This window comes from Oncorhynchus mykiss, chromosome 8 (genome assembly GCF_013265735.2).
Source record: "Oncorhynchus mykiss isolate Arlee chromosome 8, USDA_OmykA_1.1, whole genome shotgun sequence".
NCBI classification, from domain to species: domain Eukaryota; kingdom Metazoa; phylum Chordata; class Actinopteri; order Salmoniformes; family Salmonidae; genus Oncorhynchus; species Oncorhynchus mykiss.
Genome location: NC_048572.1, coordinates 8,057,329 through 8,079,828, shown reverse-complemented (window position 1 = coordinate 8,079,828; position 22,500 = coordinate 8,057,329). Strand labels below are relative to the sequence as shown.

The following is a 22,500-nucleotide window of genomic DNA, read 5'->3' as shown; positions in this document are numbered from 1 at the left end:
CAGTCAGTGAACCAGTCAGTGAGTCAGTCAGTCAGTAAACCTGTCAGTCAGTCAGTGAACTAGTCAGTCAGTCAGTGAACCAGTCAGTCAGTCAGTCGGTCAGTGAACCAGTCAGTCAGTCAGTCAGTAAACCTGTCAGTCAGTCAGTGAACCAGTCAGTCAGTCAGTGAACCAGTCAGTCAGTCAGTCAGTCAGTGAACCAGTCAGTGAACAGTCAGTCAGTTAGTGAACCAGTCAGTCAGTCAGTGAACCAGTCAGTCAGTCAGTGAACCAGTCAGTCAGTCAGTCACTGTCAGTCAGTCAGTGAACCAGTCAGTCAGTTAGTGAACCAGTCAGTCAGTCAGTCAGTCAGTCAGTCAGTCAGTGAACCAGTCAGTCTTCCCTGGACATGGTGAGTAGGAGAGAGTCTTTGGTTGGTCAGTCAGTCAATGAGAAAACACAGCAAACATTCACATATCAATCAACCAATCAATACATCTATTCCTTCGTCCTCTCTCCATAGTTTGTAATAAATAACCTCTTGTACGTGTAACAACATGTTTATCAAACAGCTCTAATGACGACAGTAACAGAGTTGATGAGGTGTAAATATTGACTGCTGTTTTGCACCTTGGTCCAAGTGAATCAGGTTCAATGTGAATCAATGTGAATCAAGTTCAATGTGAATCCATGTTAATCAAGTTCAATGTGGATCAATGTGAATCAAGTTCAATGTGGATCCATGTGAATCAAGTTCGTTGTGGATCAATGTGAATCAAGTTCGTTGTGGATCCATGTGATTCAAGTTCGTTGTGGATCAATGTGAATCAAGTTCAATGTGGATCAATGTGATTCAAGTTCAATGTGGATCAATGTGAATCAAGTACGTTGTGGATCCATGTGAATCAAGTTCGTTGTGGATCAATGTGAATCAAGTTCGTTGTGGATCCATGTGATTCAAGTTCGTTGTGGATCAATGTGAATCAAGTTCAATGTGGATCAATGTGAATCAAGTACGTTGTGGATCCATGTGAATCAAGTTCGTTGTGGATCAATGTGAATCAAGTTCGTTGTGGATCCATGTGATTCAAGTTCGTTGTGGATCAATGTGAATCAAGTTCAATGTGGATCAATGTGATTCAAGTTCAATGTGGATCAATGTGAATCAAGTACGTTGTGGATCCATGTGAATCAAGTTCGTTGTGGATCAATGTGAATCAAGTTCGTTGTGGATCCATGTGATTCAAGTTCGTTGTGGATCAATGTGAATCAAGTTCAATGTGGATCAATGTGAATCAAGTACGTTGTGGATCCATGTGAATCAAGTTCGTTGTGGATCAATGTGAATCAAGTTCGTTGTGGATCCATGTGATTCAAGTTCGTTGTGGATCAATGTGAATCAAGTTCAATGTGGATCAATGTGATTCAAGTTCAATGTGGATCAATGTGAATCAAGTACGTTGTGGATCAATGTGAATCAAGTTCGTTGTGGATCAATGTGAATCAAGTTCGTTGTGGATCCATGTGAATCAAGTTCGTTGTGGATCAATGTGAATCAAGTTCGTTGTGCATCCATCAAAACAAGAAAAGTCTGTTAAACCTTAGTTCAGTTTACTCATCCTTTAAAAAATAAGATAAAACTTCTTTCATCCCAGCTCCATCTGGTCCTGTGGGGGAGGATTAGTATTCCCCATGCTGGCACGGAAACTGTAGCCATGGGAGACCGTTGCCATGGGACCATAATCCCTTGGGAGAGAGAGAGAAAGCGACGCTGACAGTCCCCATTTATCTCAATGCCTGCTGAAACCGTCTGCCTTAGAGGTCACTGTGACCTCAGGGATAATGTCTAACACACAGGTGGAACCGAACTCAGTCCTTTGATTCATGGTTGTGTACTTGACATGCCGAGATTCTCTCAAATTGTTGTGTAACGGTGGTTAGTCAGTCACCAACCAACCGTTGGTCCAGGAGAGTTGTTGGGTGGACCGGCTTTTCTTTCAGCCCAGCTCTAATGAATAGTTGTTAAGCTGAACGGGTGGGTTAGTGCTATGTTGGAACCTGCTAGGTTGGGGAGGCAGGTAGCCTAGTGGTTTAGAGGCAGGTAGCCTAGTGGTTTAGAGGCAGGTAGCCTAGTGGTTTAGAGGCAGGTAGCCTAGTGGTTTAGAGGCAGGTAGCCTAGTGGTTTAGAGGCAGGTAGCCTAGTGGTTTAGAGGCAGGTATCCTAGTGGTTTAGAGGCAGGCAGCCTAGTGGTTTAGAGGCAGGTAGCCTAGTGGTTTAGAGGCAGGTAGCCTAGTGGTTTAGAGGCAGGTATCCTAGTGGTTTAGAGGCAGGTAGCCTAGTGGTTTAGAGGCAGGTAGCCTAGTGGTTTAGAGGCAGGTAGCCTAGTGGTTTAGAGGCAGGTAGCCTAGTGGTTTAGAGGCAGGTAGCCTAGTGGTTTAGAGGCAGGTAGCCTAGTGGTTTAGAGGCAAGTAGCCTAGTGGTTTAGAGGCAGGTAGCCTAGTGGTTTAGAGGCAGGTAGCTTAGTGGTTTAGAGGCAGGTAGCCTAGTGGTTTAGAGGCAGGTAGCCTAGTGGTTTAGAGGCAGGTAGCCTAGTGGTTTAGAGCGTTGGACTAGTGGTTTAGAGGCAGGTAGCCTAGTGGTTTAGAGGCAGGTAGCCTAGTGGTTTAGAGCGTTGGACTAGTAACCGAAAGTTTGCTAGATCGAATCCCCGAGCTGACAAGGTAAAAAAAATTTTTTTTTAAATCAAATTAAAATAAAACCTAGCCTGTAGATGTCCCGAATCAGTGGTTTGTGAGGATTGTAGTCACATTGTAGTGATGCTTTAGGGAGAAACTCAGCATGAAACAACCGTACTTCAAGAGGTCAAGTGTTGGGGTTGACTTCTGGTCTATCCTCTGTCATTCCCTAACGTCAGTCTGTTGACCTCTGGTCTATCCTCTGTCATTCCCTAACGTCAGTCTGTTGACCTCTGGTCTATCCTCTGTCATTCCCTAACGTCAGTCTGTTGACCTCTGGTCTATCCTCTGTCATTCACTAACATGTCAGTCTGTCCTCTGGCCTGTAGGATGTGCTAAGCACCACAGAGACAGCTCTGGCCATGAACAGGTACATCGGTTCGGCCCTGCTTCCCCTGCTGACCAGGTGTGCTGGCCACTTCTCGGGCACGGAGCACTACGCGGCGCTCATCGACTCTACCCTCCACACTATCTATCGGCTGTCCAAGGGCCGCTCCCTCACCAAGGCCCAGAGAGACTCTATCGAGGAGTGTCTGCTTGCCATCTGCAAGTAAGAACTAACACAGACTAGCACCATGTTATAAACCTCTAAGGCTCTGTTGATGCCCTGGGCTCTGCTGTAGCTGTGGTGTTGTCATGACAATGACCAACCAATCTGTAGCTGTGGTGTTGTCATGACAATGATCAACCAATCTGTAGCTGTGGTGTTGTCATGACAATGATCAACCAATCTGTAACTGTGGTGTTGTCATGACAATGATCAACCAATCTGTAACTGTGGTCTTGTCATGACAATGATCAACCAATGTGTAACTGTGGTGTTGTCATGACAATGATCAACCAATCTGTAACTGTGGTGTTGTCATGACAATGATCAACCAATCTGTAACGGTGGTAGCTTTATGGCAGAGCTTGCAAAATTTTGTTAACTTTCACAAAATGTATTTTTCCCAAAAATACCGGTCGGAGTATTCACTGCTTATTTCCTGATTCTGGGAATCTTCCAACTGGGGTTCCTGGAAAAGCTGGGAATGTTGTAAAAGTTACTGACGTGTGCGACCCTAGTTAGAGCCTTATATTCCAACCTGAGATATGTTCGTATCTGACTGTGTGTCAATCACAGCTCTCTCTTCCCCCTGCTGCCCTACAGACACCTGCGCCCTTCCATGATGCAACAGCTGCTGAGACGTCTGGTGTTCGATGTTCCCCTGCTGACAGAGTACTGCAAGATGCCCCTCAGGGTAAGATCCCATTCTCACAGAGTACTGCAAGATGCCCCTCAGGGTAAGATCCCATTCTCACAGAGTACTGCAAGATGCCCCTCAGGGTAAGATCCCATTCTCACAGAGTACTGCAAGATGCCACTCAGGGTAAGATCCCATTCCCACAGAGTACTGCAAGATGCCCCTCAGGGTAAGATCCCATTCTCACAGAGTACTGCAAGATGCCACTCAGGGTAAGATCCCATGCTCACAGAGTGCAAGATGCCACTCAGGGTAAGATCCCATGCTCACAGAGTACTGCAAGATGCCACTCAGGGTAAGATCCCATTCTCACAGAGTACTGCAAGATGCCCCTCAGGGTAAGATCCCATTCTCACAGAGTACTGCAAGATGCCACTCAGGGTAAGATCCCATGCTCACAGAGTACTGCAAGATGCCACTCAGGGTAAGATCCCATTCTCACAGAGTACTGCAAGATGCCACTCAGGGTAAGATCCCATGCTCACAGAGTACTTCAAGATGCCACTCAGGGTGAGATATCTCTCCTTCTCTGTGTGATAGGAGAATGACCATAAGAACAGTTTGTTTGTGTTGCTGACCGTTGCCACAGAGGAAATGTTTAAAAAGGACAAGCAGTCATGTTATGACAGTCTTTCTCACAGCTCTGAAGTACGAATCATATCATTACCCTGGTTTACATCAGCACTGAGCTGCTATATCTATCATCAAGGGAACCTGAGGGTTTGTCAACACTAGTCAACTGTTGTCTCTTTGTGTTTCCTCCAGCTGTTGACTGAACACTATGAGCAGAGCTGGAAGTACTACTGTCTTCCCTCGGGTCTGGGGAGCTCCGGCATGGCCTCAGAGGAAGAACTGTTGCTCACCAAGAAACTCTTCTGGGGAATATTCGACTCCCTCTCAGCGAAGGTACAGATGGACGGTACTGTTATGTGTAGTCTACAGACCCTGTGTTGTCCCTCAGCTCTGCTTTAATAGGATGCTAATGAAGGCTTAAGGGGTTACAGTACATTACTTTACTCCCGACTGACTTGCATCTAGGTAACAGATTCCTGGTAGTGTGAGTGTCTCTCTAGGTAACAGATTCCTGGTAGTGTGAGTGTCTCTCTAGGTAACAGATTCCTGGTAGTGTGAGTGTCTCTCTAGGTAACAGATTCCTGGTAGTGTGAGTGTCTCTCTAGGTAACAGATTCCTGGTAGTGTGAGTGTCTCTCTAGGTAACAGATTCCTGGTAGTGTGAGTGTCTCTCTAGGTAACAGATTCCTGGTAGTATGAGTGTCTCTCTAGGTAACAGATTCCTGGTAGTATGAGTGTCTCTCTAGGTAACAGATTCCTGGTAGTGTGAGTGTCTCTCTAGGTAACAGATTCCTGGTAGTGTGAGTGTCTCTCTAGGTAACAGATTCCTAGTAGTGTGAGTGTCTCTCTAGGTAACAGATTCCTGGTAGTGTGAGTGTCTCTCTAGGTAACAGATTCCTGGTAGTATGAGTGTCTCTCTAGGTAACAGATTCCTGGTAGTGTGTGTCTCTCTAGGTAACAGATTCCTGGTAGTGTGTGTGTCTCTCTAGGTAACAGATTCCTGGTAGTGTGAGTGTCTCTCTAGGTAACAGATTCCTGGTAATGTGTGTGTCTCTCTTGGTAACAGATTCCTGGTAGTGTGTGTGTCTCTCTTGGTAACAGATTCCTGGTAGTGTGAGTGTCACTCTTGGTAACAGATTCCTGGTAGTGTGAATGAGAGAGAGAATTAGAGAGAGAGAGAGAAACACAGTGGAAGAGGACTGTGAACCGAGCTGGAGTGTCGCTGAAATATGAAATAGATTAATCATTTATCAGACTGTGACAGATCACTGCTATGGGGCTCTGCAGTGTTTCTCTCTCTCTCTCCCCCTATGCCCTTCTCTTCCTCTCGCTCTCTCTTTCTCATTCTGCTCCCCTCTCTCTCTCTCTCTCTCTCTCTGTCTGTCCTCTTTTGACCCAACTGCCCCTGTCTAAGAGAGCAGCAGAGAGAGATAGAACGAGAGAAAGAGATAAAGTAACAGATAGTCTGGAAGACTTTCTAATATCTATTTGTTACCTCACCCCTCTGTCTCCCCTGTCTCTATTTATTACCTCACCCCTCTGTCTCCCCTGTCTCTATTTATTACCTCACCCCTCTGTCTCCCCTGTCTCTATTTATTACCTCACCCCTCTGTCTCCCCTGTCTCAATTTATTACCTCACCCCTCTGTCTCCCCTGTCTCTATTTATTACCTCACCCCTCTGTCTCCCCTGTCTCTATTTATTACCTCACCCCTCTGTCTCCCCTGTCTCTATTTATTACCTCACCCCTCTGTCTCCTCTGTCTCTATTTATTACCTCACCCCTCTGTCTCCCCCTGTCTCTATTTATTACCTCACCCCTCTGTCTCCCCCTGTCTCTATTTATTACCTCACCCCTCTGTCTCCCCTGTCTCTATTTATTACCTCACCCCTCTGTTTCCTCTGTCTCTATTTATTACCTCACCCCTCTGTCTCCCGTCTCTATTTATTACCTCACCCCTCTGTCACCCCTGTCTCTGTGTTACCTCACCCCTCTGTCTCCCCTGTCTCTATTTATTACCTCACCCCTCTGTCTCCCCTGTCTCTATTTATTACCTCACCCCTCTGTCTCCCCTGTCTCTATTTATTACCTCACCACTCTGTGTCCCCTGTCTCTATTTATTACCTCACACCTCTGTCTCCCCTGTCTCTATTTATTACCTCACCCCCCTGTCTCCCCTGTCTCTATTTATTACCTCACCCCTCTGTTTCCCCTGTCTCTATTTATTACCTCACCCCTCTGTCTCCCTTGTCTCTATTTATTACCTCACCCCTCTGTCTCCACTGTCCCTGTGTTACCTCACCCCTCTGTCTCCTCTGTCTCTATTTATTACCTCACCCCTCTGTTTCCCCTGTCTCTGTTTGTCTCCCCCCATACAGAAGTTTGACTCTGACCTGTTCAAGACTGGCATGGCCTGTCTGAGTGCTACCGCTGGGGCGTTGCCACCTGACTATGTGGATGCCAGCCCTGGTGCCACCTTGGAGAAGCAGGCGTCTGTGGATGCACACGGCAACTTCGACCCCAAACCCATCAACACTGCCAAGTAAGTGGCCCAGGGAGAGAGATACTTTGACATGTAAATGCTCTTATTGAACACAAATTACCAAAACTAGGACATGAAGGTCAGAATCCCCAGAACACACAGGCTCATTATGACACCATATAGGACTAAAAGATGGGAGCAGAGTGAGACTAACCCTTACTGCACTAGATGTCTAGGCTGTATTGAAGTGAAGGACTAACAGTGGTGTCTGTCTCCTCCTTCTTTCTAGTATCTCCCTTCCAGAGAAACTGGACTACATTGCCAACAAGTTTGCAGAGCATTCCCACGTCAAGTGGTCCTCAGAGAAGGTACTGTAACCTCAACAACTAGGTTCAGACACTGTCTTTCCTGTATATAAGTTTAAATGTAAGGTATATACAGTTGAAGTCGAAAGTTTACATACACTTCGGTTGGAGTCATTAAAACTTGTTTTTCAAACACTCCACAAATGTCTTGTTAACAAACTATGGTTTTGGCAAGTCGGTTAGGACTTTGTGCATGACACAGGGACATTTTTCCAACAGTTGTTTACAGACAGATTAGTTCACTTATAATTCACTGACCCACAATTCCAGTGGGTCTGAAGTTTACATACACTAAGTTGACTGTGCCTTTAAACAGCTTGAAAAATTCCAGAAAATGATGTCATGGCTTTAGAAGCTTCTGATAGGCTAATTGACATCATTTGAGTCAATTGGAGGTGTACCTGTGGATGTATTTCAAGGCCTACCTTCAAACTCAGGGCCTCTTTGCTTGACATCATGGGAAAATCAAAAGAAATCAGCCAAGACAAAAATCTGGTTCATCTTGGGAGCAATTTCCAAATTCCTGAAGATACCACATTCATCTGTACAAACAATAGTGCGCAAGTATAAACACCATGGGTCCACACAGCCGTCAGGAAGGAGACACACGCTGTCTCCTAGAGATGAACGTACTGTGCGAAAAGTGCAAATTAGTCCCAGAACAACAGCAAAGGACCTTGTGAAGATGCTGTAGAAAACAGGTACAAAAGTATCTATATCCACAGTAAAACGAGTCCTATATCGACATAACCTGAAAGGCCGCTCAGCAAGGCAGAAGCCACTGCTCCAAAACCGCCATAAAAAAAGCCAGATCACAGATTGCAACTGCACATGGGGACAAAGATCGTACTTTTTGGAGAAATGTCCTCTTGTTTGATGAAACAAAAATAGAACTGTTTGGCCATAATGGCCATCATTATGTTTGGAGGTAAAAGGGGGAGCCTTGGAAGCCGAAGAACACCATCCCAACAGTGAAGCACGGGGGTGGCAGCATCATGTTCTGGGGGTGCTTTGCTGCAGGAGTGACTGGTGCACTTCACAAAATAGATGGTACATGAGGAAGGAAAATTAGGTGGATATATTGAAGCAACATCTCAAGACATCAGTTAAAGCTTGATCGCAAATGGGTCTTCCAAATGGGCAATGACCCCAAGCATACTTCCAAAGTTGTGGCAAAATGGCTTAAGGACAACAAAGTCAACGTTTTTGAGTGGCTATCACAAAGTCCTGATCTCAATCCCATAAAAAATTTGTGGGCAGAACTGAAAAAGCGTGTGCGAGCAAGGAGGCCTACAAACCTGACTCAGTTACACCAGCTCTGTCAGGAGGAATAGGCCAAAATTCACCCAACTTTTTATTGTGGGAAGCTTGTGGAAAGCTACCCGAAACATTTGACCCAAGTTAAACAATTTGAAGGCAATGCTACCAAATACTAATTGAGTGTAGTGTCACAGGCCGGCTCATAGCCTGTAGCAAAAATGAGGGGACACAAACAACAGGTATCGGCCAATCAAAAAGGTTCTTTATTGTAAACCAAAACTATTAACTTTAACCAAAGAAAAAGGAATGAGGTGTGGAAGTATCATAATGTAAGGTGTATGTAAAGTGCAGGGGTGCGTGAATCTGTGTGGGTGAATGACTGAGTGAAAACTATGCAAAACGACAAAGGAACAAACAAAACAGGATCATACCTGGAGGAGCAGAGAGACAGAGAGAAAAAGACGAGTGATTAGTGAAGCCGTTCAAATACCCTGAGCCCAGGTGACTCCAATCACTAACGACCCTCCTCTGCCTGCAGGAGGAACCGCCCCTGCACTGCAGAGGAGGGGTCGTGACAGTATGTACATTTTTGACCCACTGGGAATGTGACTAAAGAAATCAAATCTGAAATAAATAATTCTCTACTATTATTCTGACATTTCACATCTTAAAATAAAGTGGTGATCCTAACTGACCTAAAACAGGGAATTTTTACTAGGATTAAATGTCAGGAATTGTGAAAACTGAGTTTAAATGTATTTGGCTAAGGTGTATGTAAACTTCCGACTTAAACTGTACATCGCCGAATTCCTGGCCTAACATGGCCAAACTCCTGGCCAAATTCCTGGCCAAACATGGCCTAATTCCTGGCCTAACATAGCCTAAATCCTGGCCTAAGTCCTGGCCTAAATCCTGGCCTAAGTCCTGGCCTAACTCCTGGCCTAACATGGCCTCATTCCTAGCCTAACTCCTGGCCTAACATGGTCTAACATGGCCTAACTCCTGGCCTAAATACTGGCCTAACATGGCCTCATTCCTAGCCTAACTCCTGGCCCTAACATGGCCTAACTCCTGGCCTAACTCCTGGCCTAACATGGCCTAACTCCTGGCCTAACTCCTGGCCTAACATGGCCTAACTCCTGGCCTAACTCCTGGACTAACAAGGCCTAATTCTTGATTTCCAGGTGACAGCGGGTTGGAAAATGGGAGAGAGTGTGGATGACAAGGCTAAAACTCACCCACTGTTGAAGCCGTATAAATCCCTCAGTGAGAAGGTACTGTTGATACTATAACACTAACCTGTCACTCAGTGTGAAGGTACTGTTGATACTATAGCAATAACCTGTCACTCAGTGTGAAGGTACTGTTGATACTATAGCAATAACCTGTCACTCAGTGTGAAGGTACTGTTGATACTATAACACTAACCTGTCACTCAGTGTGAAGGTACTGTTGATACTATAGCAATAACCTGTCACTCAGTGAGAAGGTACTGTTGATACTATAGCAATAACCTGTCACTCAGTGTGAAGGTACTGTTGATACTATAACACTAACCTGTCACTCAGTGTGAAGGTACTGTTGATACTATAACACTAACCTGTCACTCAGTGTGAAAGTACTGTTGATACTATAACACTAACCTGTCACTCAGTGTGAAGGTACTGTTGATACTATAGCAATAACCTGTCACTCAGTGTGAAGGTACTGTTGATACTATAACACTAACCTGTCACTCAGTGTGAAGGTACTGTTGATACTATAACACTAATCTGTCACTCAGTGTGAAGGTACTGTTGATACTATAACACTAATCTGTCACTCAGTGTGAAGGTACTGTTGATACTATAACACTAACCTATCACTCAGTGTGAAGGTACTGTTGATACTATAACACTAACCTGTCACTCAGTGTGAAGGTACTGTTGATACTATAACACTAATCTGTCACTCAGTGTGAAGGTACTGTTGATACTATAACACTAACCTGTCACTCAGTGTGAAGGTACTGTTGTGAAAACTGAGTTTAAATGTATTTGGCTAAGGTGTATGTAAACTTCCGACTTAAACTGTACATCGCCGAATTCCTGGCCTAACTCCTGGCCTAACATGGCCTCATTCCTAGCCTAACTCCTGGCCTAACATGGTCTAACATGGCCTAACTCCTGGCCTAAATACTGGCCTAACATGGCCTCATTCCTAGCCTAACTCCTGGCCCTAACATGGCCTAACTCCTGGCCTAACTCCTGTCACTCAGTGTGAAGGTACTGTTGATACTATAGCAATAACCTGTCACTCAGTGTGAAGGTACTGTTGATACTATAACACTAACCTGTCACTCAGTGTGAAGGTACTGTTGATACTATAGCAATAACCTGTCACTCAGTGAGAAGGTACTGTTGATACTATAACACTAACCTGTCACTCAGTGTGAAGGTACTGTTGATACTATAACACTAACCTATCACTCAGTGTGAAGGTACTGTTGATACTATAACACTAACCTGTCACTCAGTGTGAAGGTACTGTTGATACTATAACACTAACCTGTCACTCAGTGTGAAGGTACTGTTGATACTATAACACGAATCTGTCACTCAGTGTGAAGGTACTGTTGATACTATAACACTAACCTGTCACTCAGTGTGAAGGTACTGTTGATACTATGACACTAACCTGTCACTCAGTGTGAAGGTACTGTTGATACTATAACACTAACCTATCACTCAGTGTGAAGGTACTGTTGATACTATAACACTAACCTGTCACTCAGTGTGAAGGTACTGTTGATACTATAACACTAACCTGTCACTCAGTGTGAAGGTACTGTTGATACTATAACACTAACCTGTCACTCAGTGTGAAGGTACTGTTGATACTATAACACTAACCTGTCACTCAGTGTGAAGGTACTGTTGATACTATAACACTAATCTGTCACTCAGTGTGAAGGTACTGTTGATACTATAACACTAATCTGTCACTCAGTGTGAAGGTACTGTTGATACTATAACACTAACCTGTCACTCAGTGTGAAGGTACTGTTGATACTATAACTGTCACTCAGTGTGAAGGTACTGTTGATACTATAACACTAACCTGTCACTCAGTGTGAAGGTACTGTTGATACTATAACTGTCACTCAGTGTGAAGGTACTGTTGATACTATAACACTAACCTCAGAATCCAGATAGCTAGCTAACGATCTGTCACGTGAGATTAGTGTATTAATTGTGACAGAAATAATTCAAAGGGTCATTTACCCAGTGTGTGTGCCTGTGTCCTCCCTGTGTAGGAGAGGGAAACATACCGTTGGCCAGTGAAGGAGTCTTTAAAGAGCATGCTGGCAATGGGTTGGAACATGGAGAGGACCAAAGAGGGGGAGGCCATGTTCATCGAGAAACAAAGCAAGATCTCCGAGTCCACTCAGGTAGTGTGTGTGTGTGTGTGTTTTCATTTTCTTTTTGAATGGCTAACATCACCCCACGTCGATCCGTCAGATCACCCATTTCTGTAGTTATTGATTCATTGTTATTATGTTTTAATGTTGACAGGACAACGATAATGAATTCATCCTGGAACCACCCTTGGACCTGAACAATATTACTCTATCCAGAGAGTTGCAGGTTGTTGCCATGGAACAATTGCTCTGTTGTTTACGTTAATGTCATTGAACTATGTCCTCCAGAACGTTTTACCCTCTTATCAAATTCTGATACTATATAATGTAATATGACGTCATATGGGTCCTGGTGGGGCGGCAGGGTAGCCTAGTGGTTAGAGGCAGGTAGCCTAGTGGTTAGAAGCAGGTAGCCTAGTGGTTAGAGGCAGGTAGCCTAGTGGTTAGAGACAGGTAGCCTGGTGGTTAGAGGCAGGTAGCCTGGTGGTTAGAGGCAGGTAGCCTAGTGGTTAGAGGCAGGTAGCCTAGTGGTTAGAGGCAGGGTAGCCTAGTGGTTAGAGCCAGGTAGCCTAGTGGTTAGAAGCAGGTAGCCTAGTGGTTAGAGGCAGGTAGCCTAGTGGTTAGAGACAGGTAGCCTGGTGGTTAGAGGCAGGTAGCTTGGTGGTTAGAGGCAGGTAGCCTGGTGGTTAGAGGCAGGTAGCCTAGTGGTTAGAGGCAGGTAGCCTAGTGGTTAGAGGCAGGGTAGCCTAGTGGTTAGAGCCAGGTAGCCTAGTGGTTAGAGGCAGGTAGCCTAGTAGTTAGAGGCAGGTAGCCTAGTGGTTAAAGGCAGGTAGCCTAGTGGTTAGAGCAGGTAGCCTAGTGGTTAGAGCAGGTAGCCTAGTGGTTAGAGCAGGTAGCCTAGTGGTTAGAGGCAGGTAGCCTAGTGGTTAGAGGCAGGTAGCCTAGTGGTTAGAGCAGGTAGCCTAGTGGTTAGAGCAGGTAGCCTAGTGGTTAGAGCAGGTAGCCTAGTGGTTAGAGGCAGGTAGCCTAGTGGTTAGAGGCAGGTAGCCTAGTGGTTAGAGGCAGGTAGCCTAGTGGTTAGAGGCAGGTAGCCTAGTGGTTAGAGGCAGGTAGCCTAGTGGTTAGAGGCAGGTAGCCTAGTGGTTAGAGCGTTGGGACTAGTAACCGAAAGCTTGCGAGATCGAATCCCCCGAGCTGACAAGGTACAAATCTGTCGTTCTGCTCCTGAACAAGGCAGTTAACCCACTGTTCCTAGACCGTCATTGAAAATAATAATTTGTTATTAACTGACTTGCCTAGTTAAATAAAGGGTACAAATATCTGATGTCATGTTACTAAGCAGGTACAGTGTTCTGTGGGGCATGGTTGTTTCTCTGTACTGTGCATCAGACATGGGCTCACATGCTATTGGAATTTGTTGTGCTTTGTTTAAGATTACAATAGGACAAATAGAACAGTCCCAAAAGTACAAACCCCACCCCGCCTGCCACTCTAAGGAAGGCTAAAGAAAACACTCAAAAGTATTTGAAAGATTTCAAATGGTATTGGAACCCAGGTCTGTTGTACACCGTGACACGTTCAAGTAAGTGATTGTTCTCCATGTCCATGTGTGTGTGTTCCCCATTGTAGGGGATGGTGGAGGTTGTAGCAGAGAACTACCACAACATCTGGGCCAAGAAGAAGAAGACTGAGCTGAACAGTAAAGGTATGTAGTCCAGTCACAGGGCCCAGGCATCCCTTGTAATCACCCAATGAGATACATGGTGTGTTTGTAAATTAACTCTGGAGTGCCAGAGTGAATTTGTACGTTTGTCAATTCTGAGCATTTCGCTCTCTCTTGGAGTGTTCAGATCGCACACTGGATGCTCTGTTCTAGGAGTATGGTTGATCCGAGTGTTCTGACCACACAAAGGCACTCAAGCACCCAACCTAACTGGCTAAAATGTGCTCCCTTGCTAGCTACTTCCAGAAACAAATGAGAGAACACCTCACACTGACCATTTTACTCTCCTTAGCAGAGCTGGTTAGGCTGTTTTCATGTTATCCAGAGTGTTAGTGATTAACTGTGCTGCTGGTAACAATTTAATTACGTTTTTTTTATCCTGACGTTTACTGACACCAGTCTTATTCAATGGGTATTGCGCGTAAATTCGTTAATTCCTCAGTTATTCTGTTCTCTGGCACAGACCAGAAATCGGAATAGATCCCCAAAGTGACTTTACAAACGCACCCTCAGTAACCACCCAGGAATACAGCATGCTAAGTGTACATTTAAGCTTGTGTAAGACTTGACTGTACGTTTGTGAACGTGTTGCCACTGTTTGATGTGTGCTGTCTGTCTCAGGAGGAGGGAGCCACCCGTTGCTGGTGCCCTATGACACCCTGACAGCCAAGGAGAAGTACAGAGACAGGGAGAAGGCCCAGGATCTCTTTAAGTTCCTGCAGATCAATGGATATATCATCACCAGGTCAGAGACTCCCCCTAACTACCTCACCTGTTTACTGCACCTGTCTGATACCACCGAGGATTGCAAGCAATCAGTTAATCAATCAATCTGCCAATCACAGTTTCTTACATTCTGTCAAAGTCACGTTCAGTGGGCAACTGAATGTCTTGAAATGGAAGAGATACCACCTGAACTTCTATCTTGACGACTCACACTAAGTTCTTCAGCTGCTCTGTCGTTAGCTACATATGAAGTCGTTTGTGGTGACGAGGGTCACGAGGAGTGTTGTACAAAACAAAACTCGTCAGAGATTGGATCGTCTCTAACAAATCAGAATATCAAAAAAACAGTCATCAGCAGACTAAAACACTAATCAGCAGACTAAAACACTAATCAACAGACTAAAACACTAATCAGCAGACTAAAACACTAATCAGCAGACTAAAACACTAATCAACAGACTAAAACACTAATCAGCAGACTAAAACACTAATCAGCAGACTAAAACACTAATCAGCAGACTAAAACACTAATCAACAGACTAAAACACTAATCAGCAGACAAACACTAATCAGCAGACTAAAACACTAATCAGCAGACTAAAACACTAATCAGCAGACTAAAACACTAATCAGCAGACTAAAACACTAATCAACAGACTAAAACACTAATCAGCAGACTAAAACAGTATTCAGCAGACTAAAACAGTAATCAGCAGACTAAAACACTAATCAGCAGACTAAAACACTAATCAGCAGACTAAAACACTAATCAGCAGACTAAAACAGTATTCAGCAGACTAAAACACTAATCAGCAGACTAAAACACTAATCAGCAGACTAAAACACTAATCAGCCGACTAAAACAGTATTCAGCAGACTAAAACACTAATCAGCAGACTAAAACAGTATTCAGCAGACTAAAACAGTAATCAGCAGACTAAAACAGTATTCAGCAGACTAAAACACTAATCAGCAGACTAAAACACTAATCAGCAGACTAAAACACTAATCAGCCGACTAAAACAGTATTCAGCAGAATAAAACACTAATCAGCAGACTAAAACACTAATCAGCCGACTAAAACAGTATTCAGCAGAATAAAACAGGCTTTCATGACAGTTATATATTAACTGCTGCAAACAAATGTCCCCTTTGGGGATCAATAAAGTACTATTGTTTGTTATTTATGTTCTGCAGAGACCTGAAAGACATGGAGCAGGACTCGTCGTCCATGGAGAAGAGGTTTGCCTACACGTTCCTCAAGAGGATTCTGAAGTATGTGGACTCAGCTCAGGAGTTCATTGCTCACCTGGGTGAGTGCACTCGGACATTGAATTAAGCCATGTGCTTTGAAATATGGAATTGACAATTCATGTGAATGTAATTTAGTCAAAGTTAGTGTCTAGTTTAAGTTTTATACATATTTGAACATGTTTGTTTTTTTCTTCCCAGAGGCCATGGCCACCAGTGGAAAGACAGACAAATCACCCCACGATCAGGAAATAAAATTCTTTGCTAAGGTATGGATGTAAAGTCTTTCAACAATAGACAATAAATTAATTGTAGACACTGTGGAATAAGTTCTCTAAACTCTTCTCCTCCCACCCTGCCCTATAGGTGCTGCTACCTCTCATAGACATGTACTTTAAGAACCACAGCATGTACTTCCTGTCCTCGCCCAGTAAGAACCTGAGCAGCAGTGGCTACGCCTCTAACAAAGAGAAGGAGATGATCACTAGGTAAGGTAACCTGTAAGTGGGACTGGACACACTGGTGAATGATAATGTTGCCAGTCTGAAATCAACACAGAATCCCCAGCTACAGTCTTCTAATGAGAGTTTGTCTAGTCAGAGACCTTTCGATAGACCTGTGAGAATCAGATAGGTGTAAGCAATATGGAGGAAAGTTCACCTAGCCTCATGTCTAGGGAAGGTAGTTACGGGTTGATTTCAGACTGGGCACTACAATAAACATGAACAACTTGTGAGCTATTTTCTTGTTTTCCTGCTTGGTTCTTCTCTCCTTTCTTTCTCTGGTTGTTTCATTCCCTTTGCTCTCCTTTATTTTCCAGCCTGTTCTGTAAGATGGCAGCTCTTGTCAGACACAGGATTTCCCTCTTTGGTAAGGACCACCTCGGTCATTGTCTTTACCTGTCTGTCAAGGTCTTTACCAGTGTGCCGGGTCTTTACCAGTGTGCCGGGTCTTTAACAGTGTGCCGGGTCTTTACCAGTGTGCCGGGTCTTTAACAGTGTGCCGGGTCTTTAACAGTGTGCCGGGTCTTTAACAGTGTGCCGGGTCTTTAACAGTGTGCCGGGTCTTTACCAGTGTGCCGGGTCTTTAATAGTGTGCCGGGTCTTTAACAGTGTGCCGGGTCTTTACCAGTGTGCCGGGTCTTTACCAGTGTGCCGGGTCTTTACCAGTGTGCCGGACCTTTAACAGTGTGCCGGGTCTTTACCAGTGTGCCGGGTCTTTAACAGTGTGCCGGGTCTTTAACAGTGTGCCGGGTCTTTAACAGTGTGCCGGGTCTTTAACAGTGTGCCGGGTCTTTACCAGTGTGCCGGGTCTTTACCCGTGTGCCGGGTCTTTACCAGTGTGCCGGACCTTTACCAGTGTGCCGGACCTTTAACAGTGTGCCGGGCCTTTACCAGTGTGCCGGACCTTTAACAGTGTGCCGGGTCTTTAACAGTGTGCCGGGTCTTTACCAGTGTGCCGGGTCTTTAACAGTGTGCCGGGCCTTTACCAGTGTGCCGGGTCTTTAACAGTGTGCCGGGTCTTTACCAGTGTGCCGGGTCTTTACCAGTGTGCCGGGTCTTTAACAGTGTGCCGGGTCTTTACCAGTGTGCCGGGTCTTTAACAGTGTGCCGGGTCTTTACCAGTGTGCCGGACCTTTAACAGTGTGCCGGACCTTTAACAGTGTGCCGGGCCTTTACCAGTGTGCCGGGTCTTTACCAGTGTGCCGGACCTTTAACAGTGTGCCGGGTCTTTACCAGTGTGCCGGGTCTTTAACAGTGTGTCGGGTCTTTAACAGTGTGCCGGGTCTTTACCAGTGTGCCGGGTCGTTAACAGTGTGCCGGGCCTTTAACTGTGTGCCGGGTCTTTACCAGTGTGCCGGACCTTTACCAGTGTGCCGGACCTTTAACAGTGTGCCGGGCCTTTACCAGTGTGCCGGACCTTTAACAGTGTGCCGGGTCTTTAACAGTGTGCCGGGTCTTTACCAGTGTGCCGGGTCTTTACCAGTGTGCCGGGTCTTTAATAGTGTGCCGGGTCATTAACAGTGTGCCGGGTCTTTACCAGTGTGCCGGGTCTTTAACAGTGTGCCGGGTCTTTAACAGTGTGCCGGGTCTTTAACAGTGTGCCGGGTCTTTACCAGTGTGCCGGGTCTTTACCAGTGTGCCGGACCTTTACCAGTGTGCCGGACCTTTACCAGTGTGCCGGGTCTTTAACAGTGTGCCGGGTCTTTACCAGTGTGCCGGGTCTTTAACAGTGTGCCGGGTCTTTAACAGTGTGCCGGGTCTTTAACAGTGTGCCGGGTCTTTAGCTGTGTGCCGGGTCTTTAACAGTGTGCCGGGTCTTTACCAGTGTGCCAGGTCTTTACCAGTGTGCCGGGTCTTTACCAGTGTGCCGGGTCTTTACCAGTGTGCCGGGTCTTTAACAGTGTGCCGGGTCTTTACCAGTGTGCCGGGTCTTTAGCTGTGTGCCGGGTCTTTAACAGTGTGCCGGGTCTTTAACAGTGTGCCGGGTCTTTAACAGTGTGCCGGGTCTTTAACAGTGTGCCAGGTCTTTACACTTTATACTCGGTCAGCGCTGCTTGTACTCAGTGATTTCCATATCAATGACAATGTGTTCTCTTAGGGAGCGACTCGGCTGTTATGGTGAGCTGTCTACACATCCTGGCTCATTCCCTGGACACAAGGTAAGAGTCTTTTATAGAGCCTGTAGAACAAACCTCTGTCTTCCAATGCAGCTGTTTTTTAACATCTCAAAATCAAATCATTTCTGGGTAAAAATATAGCACTTTACTGTGATTGTTTTCAATTAAAATGGTCAAAAAGAAACAAAAATAGCTTCTTGGCGAAGAGCAATTTATCAAGCAAGAATTTAGCTTGGACTGTCTAGGAGTTGTCTTAGTGGGTAGGGGAACACCGACAACTCGCTGTTATTGGCAGAGAGGTTTGAAACTCTATTTTTTTATTGGACAGTGATGAAGTCAGGCTCAGAGATGGCGAAGGCGTCGTTCTTACACCTCTCCTTCTGTCCTCTTCCTCCCGTCTCAGGACAGTGATGAAGTCAGGCTCAGAGATGGTGAAGGCGTCGTTCTTACACCTCTCCTTCTGTCCTCTTCCTCCCCTCTCAGGACAGTGATGAAGTCAGGCTCAGAAATGGTGAAGGCTGGGGTCAGGACGTTATTTGAGAACGCAGCGGAGGACCTAGAGAAGACCCTGGAAATGCTGAAGCTGGGGAAGTTCAGCCAGTCCCGGAGCCAGATGAAGGGCTTGACCCAGAACATCACCTACGCCACCACCGCTCTGCTGCCCATCCTCACAGCTCTGTTCGAACATGTCACCATGCATAACTTTGGAGTCTACCTGCTGGGTGAATTGATGTTATTTGAATTCATTTACTCTGGAGGCACCACGCGCTTGTCCACTTAGAGCAATGGTTTTCAAACCTCTTCTCTGGGAGCCCCAGCTGTTCCCTGTATTTAAAGTGTTCCAGAGCAAGCACAATTGATTCAACTTGTCAACTAATTATCGAGCCCTTGATTAATTTATTCAGGTCGAGCCCTTGATTAATTTACCCTGACATTATTGCATCACAGGATCACTCAGTGGCAGTCAGATTGAGCAGGAAGCCCATCGTGGCCTTCTCTGAAAAAGAGAGTGTTAAATTGACTGAAGCTTGGCCTGGAAATATGACCTGTGTGTGTTGTGTTTTCCAGTGGATGATGTCCAGCTGTCGTGCTATCGCATCGTGACCTGTCTCTACTCACTGGGCACGGGGAAACACATCTTCATAGAGAGGTATGAGGCCCTCATCACATCAGCTACTGCAGGCGAGAGGATGACGGTGATCAAATCTTTCTGCATTATTGGAGGAGAAAAACTCCATCCAACACAGACTGGAAAAATCGCAATGTCTGTAATCTTTTATGTATTCTATGTTACGTTTGAGTGCTGTAAGTGAGAGAAAGGAAAAAGACTGAAAGCCGAAACGTGTTGGTTCTATTTTTAGCAATAAATAAATTCCATTCTCCTCTGTGACGCAGCAATGTACACATCTACTTTAAGTGTGTGTGTGTGTGTGTGTGTGTTAAAGTGTGTGTGTGTTAAAGTCTGTGTTTGTGTTAATGTCTATGTGTGTGTTAATGTGTGTGTGTGTGTGTGTGTTAATGTCTCGGTGTGTGTGTTAAAGTGTGTGTGTGTTAATGTCTGTGTGTGTGTTAATGTCTGTGTGTGTGTGTGTGTGTTAATGTCTCTGTATGTTCCCTCCAGGCACCTACCAGCCCTAGGGGAGTGTCTGGCCACCCTGGTAGGAGCCATGCCTGTAGCTTTCCTGGAGCCTGATCTTAACGCTCACAACCCCCTGTCTGTCTTCAACACCAAGACACCGCGAGAGAGGGCCAGTAAGTCACTACTCTGCAGTCGCAATACTGAGTCATAACACTACCAATTCATCAGGACCAATCTATGCTTGATAACAACCCAGATCCTCTTCCATTGATAACAACCCAGATCCTCACAGGGCCGTTGTCCTGGACACAGGGCCGTTCGTTGTCCTGGACACAGGGCCGTTCGTTGTCCTGGACACAGGGCCGTTCGTTGTCCTGGACACAGGGCCGTTCGTTGTCCTGGACACAGGGCCGTACGTTGTCCTGGACACAGGGCCGTTCGTTGTCCTGGACACAGGGCCGTTCGTTGTCCTGGACACAGGGCCGTTCGTTGTCCTGGACACAGTTAAGCCTAGTCCAGGATCATGCATTTTAGTCCAGGACCAGGTTTAATCAATGTCTGGGAAACCGGTCCTATGTACTGTATATTAACGGTATATGATGGTGATCCAGGCTGTGATTGGTCGTGATTGGGAGTCCCATATGACGGCACACAATTGGCCCAGCGTCGTCCGGTTTTGGCCGGTGTAGGCCGTCGTTGTACATAAAAATGTATTCTTAACTGACTTGTCTAGTTAAATAAAGATTTTACAAATATTTAAAAAATGACTAACTCCGTGCCGTTCTCTGTGCAGTCTTGAGTATGCCTGACTCTGTGGAGGAGATGTGTCCAGAGATGCCTCGTCTGGATCGCCTGCTGAAGGACATCAACGACATCTCAGAGTCTGGAGCTCGCTACACAGAGATGCCACAGGTCAGTAGGGCTTGGACTGCAATTAACATGCTGTTATCACTATATCTGTTATCTCTATATCTGTTATCTCTATATCTGTTATCTCTATATCTGTTATCTCTATATCTGTTATCTCTATATCTGTTATCACTCTATCTGTTATCACTCTATCTGTTATCTCTATATCTGTTATCACTATATCTGTTATCTCTATATCTGTTATCACTGTATGTTTTACCATGAAGCTGGATGTTCCTCCTTTGTGACCAGTGGTACTGTTTCATGCAGATCTCAGCTTTAAGGAGAGGAAATAATTAGCATAGAGCAGTGGTCCCAAACTGAGGGATCGCAAGGGGCAGAGCCCCCCCCCCCCAACATAATTATTTTTCCATTTTCCATTTTTTTAAGGAACTCAGTCCAGCTTTAAACTTACTCTTGAAAGTTGTAATAGTGGAATGTACAAGGTACAATTTCTAAATTAGGTAGTTCATCATCACGTCTTGTCATGTCAGTCATTACAGGCCTCAGACAGCTATTTATAATTTGTCAGTAATGTCCAGATCAACTAGCCCATGTCAGCTAGCGTGACGCTAGCGTGACGACATTCATTTTTATAATACTGTGATTGTCGTGGTATAACTTAATATCACAATTATGGTGATATAGCTCAATACCCTGACAATCGTAATATTGCTTAATATTGTGACTATTACTTAATATGGTGTCGTCCCATCCCCATTCCCTCCAGGTGATTGAGGTGATCCTGCCCATGTTGTGTAACTACCTGTCCTACTGGTGGGAGAAAGGAACAGAGAACTCTGCTCCACACACAGCCTGCTGCACCACCGTGTGCTCCAACCACCTCAGCATCATCCTGGGGAACATCCTGAAGATCCTCAACAACAACCTGGGCATCGACGACGCTCCCTGGATGAAGCGGATCGCAGGTGGGATACTGGGTTATTATTACCTCGAGGCTAACGTTTTATCAGAGGAGGTTTTGGTGAACCACACCCGTGTGTTGAGGAACTTTGCCTTAGACCTGAAGACTTGTGTTAGCTCCTTGAGTCAATGTCTAGGCTTTAGCTCAGTGGGCTAATACAGTTTCATGGCACACAGGATACCCAAGTTTGACCCTAGCAGGAGTGTGAACCTAGTTGGCCAAGTTTGGTGGGCAATATGATGAGTGGTAAATACTAAGTGCTGTGTAGCATTGCCAGCCACAACTCATTTTATGAAAGGATAATTACACTAGTGTAACAACTCCTCAGTGAGACGAAAATACGATTTGGTTTCTCCTGTATCCTTGCAGTCTACTCTCAGCCAATCATCTGCAAGGCTGCTGCGGACCTACTGAGGAGTCACTTCCTGCCCACTCTAGAGAAACTCAGGAAGAAGACAGTGAAGGTGAGATGAGAGGAATTTAAACATATTCTTTGAACTGCTGTCCAGTTGTTAATTTTACATGGATCATTCACAAGGATCAAGCACACAACTGACTTGAATCCCAGATCTGTTTGCGCTGATTTCCTGACTCCTATGTCATTGTTTGGCGTGACAATGACGTAAGACTTGACAGTGCAGCAAGGCTAGTGCCATTAAAGTGAAACCCTTTTTTTAGTCATTTCATAATTCCTGACACCAAGTGGTGATAGAGGAGCTGCTGAAGGCTG

The 22,500-nt window shown here is 45.3% G+C and overlaps 1 protein-coding gene across 9 annotated transcripts in view; it reads left to right on the top strand.

Moving 5' to 3' along the window:
- The window catches only part of LOC110529177 (ryanodine receptor 3), a 245,343-nt gene that overhangs the window by 175,584 nt on the left and 47,259 nt on the right, over positions 1-22,500 (top strand). For 8 of the 9 annotated variants that reach the window (XM_036984659.1, XM_036984663.1, XM_036984662.1 and 5 more), the window contains 21 exons: positions 3,045-3,265; positions 3,866-3,956; positions 4,725-4,865; positions 6,909-7,072; positions 7,302-7,380; positions 9,822-9,911; positions 11,933-12,067; positions 12,192-12,263; positions 13,667-13,742; positions 14,382-14,505; positions 15,684-15,799; positions 15,939-16,006; positions 16,104-16,225; positions 16,558-16,607; positions 18,339-18,399; positions 18,841-19,079; positions 19,426-19,507; positions 19,979-20,109; positions 20,730-20,848; positions 21,576-21,774; positions 22,140-22,234. In XM_036984659.1, the coding sequence (XP_036840554.1) occupies positions 3,045-3,265; positions 3,866-3,956; positions 4,725-4,865; positions 6,909-7,072; positions 7,302-7,380; positions 9,822-9,911; positions 11,933-12,067; positions 12,192-12,263; positions 13,667-13,742; positions 14,382-14,505; positions 15,684-15,799; positions 15,939-16,006; positions 16,104-16,225; positions 16,558-16,607; positions 18,339-18,399; positions 18,841-19,079; positions 19,426-19,507; positions 19,979-20,109; positions 20,730-20,848; positions 21,576-21,774; positions 22,140-22,234 (2,475 nt within the window). The remainder of the gene's footprint in view (positions 1-3,044; positions 3,266-3,865; positions 3,957-4,724; positions 4,866-6,908; positions 7,073-7,301; positions 7,381-9,821; positions 9,912-11,932; positions 12,068-12,191; positions 12,264-13,666; positions 13,743-14,381; positions 14,506-15,683; positions 15,800-15,938; positions 16,007-16,103; positions 16,226-16,557; positions 16,608-18,338; positions 18,400-18,840; positions 19,080-19,425; positions 19,508-19,978; positions 20,110-20,729; positions 20,849-21,575; positions 21,775-22,139; positions 22,235-22,500) is intronic. The other variant, XM_036984658.1, reaches the window with a different exon arrangement.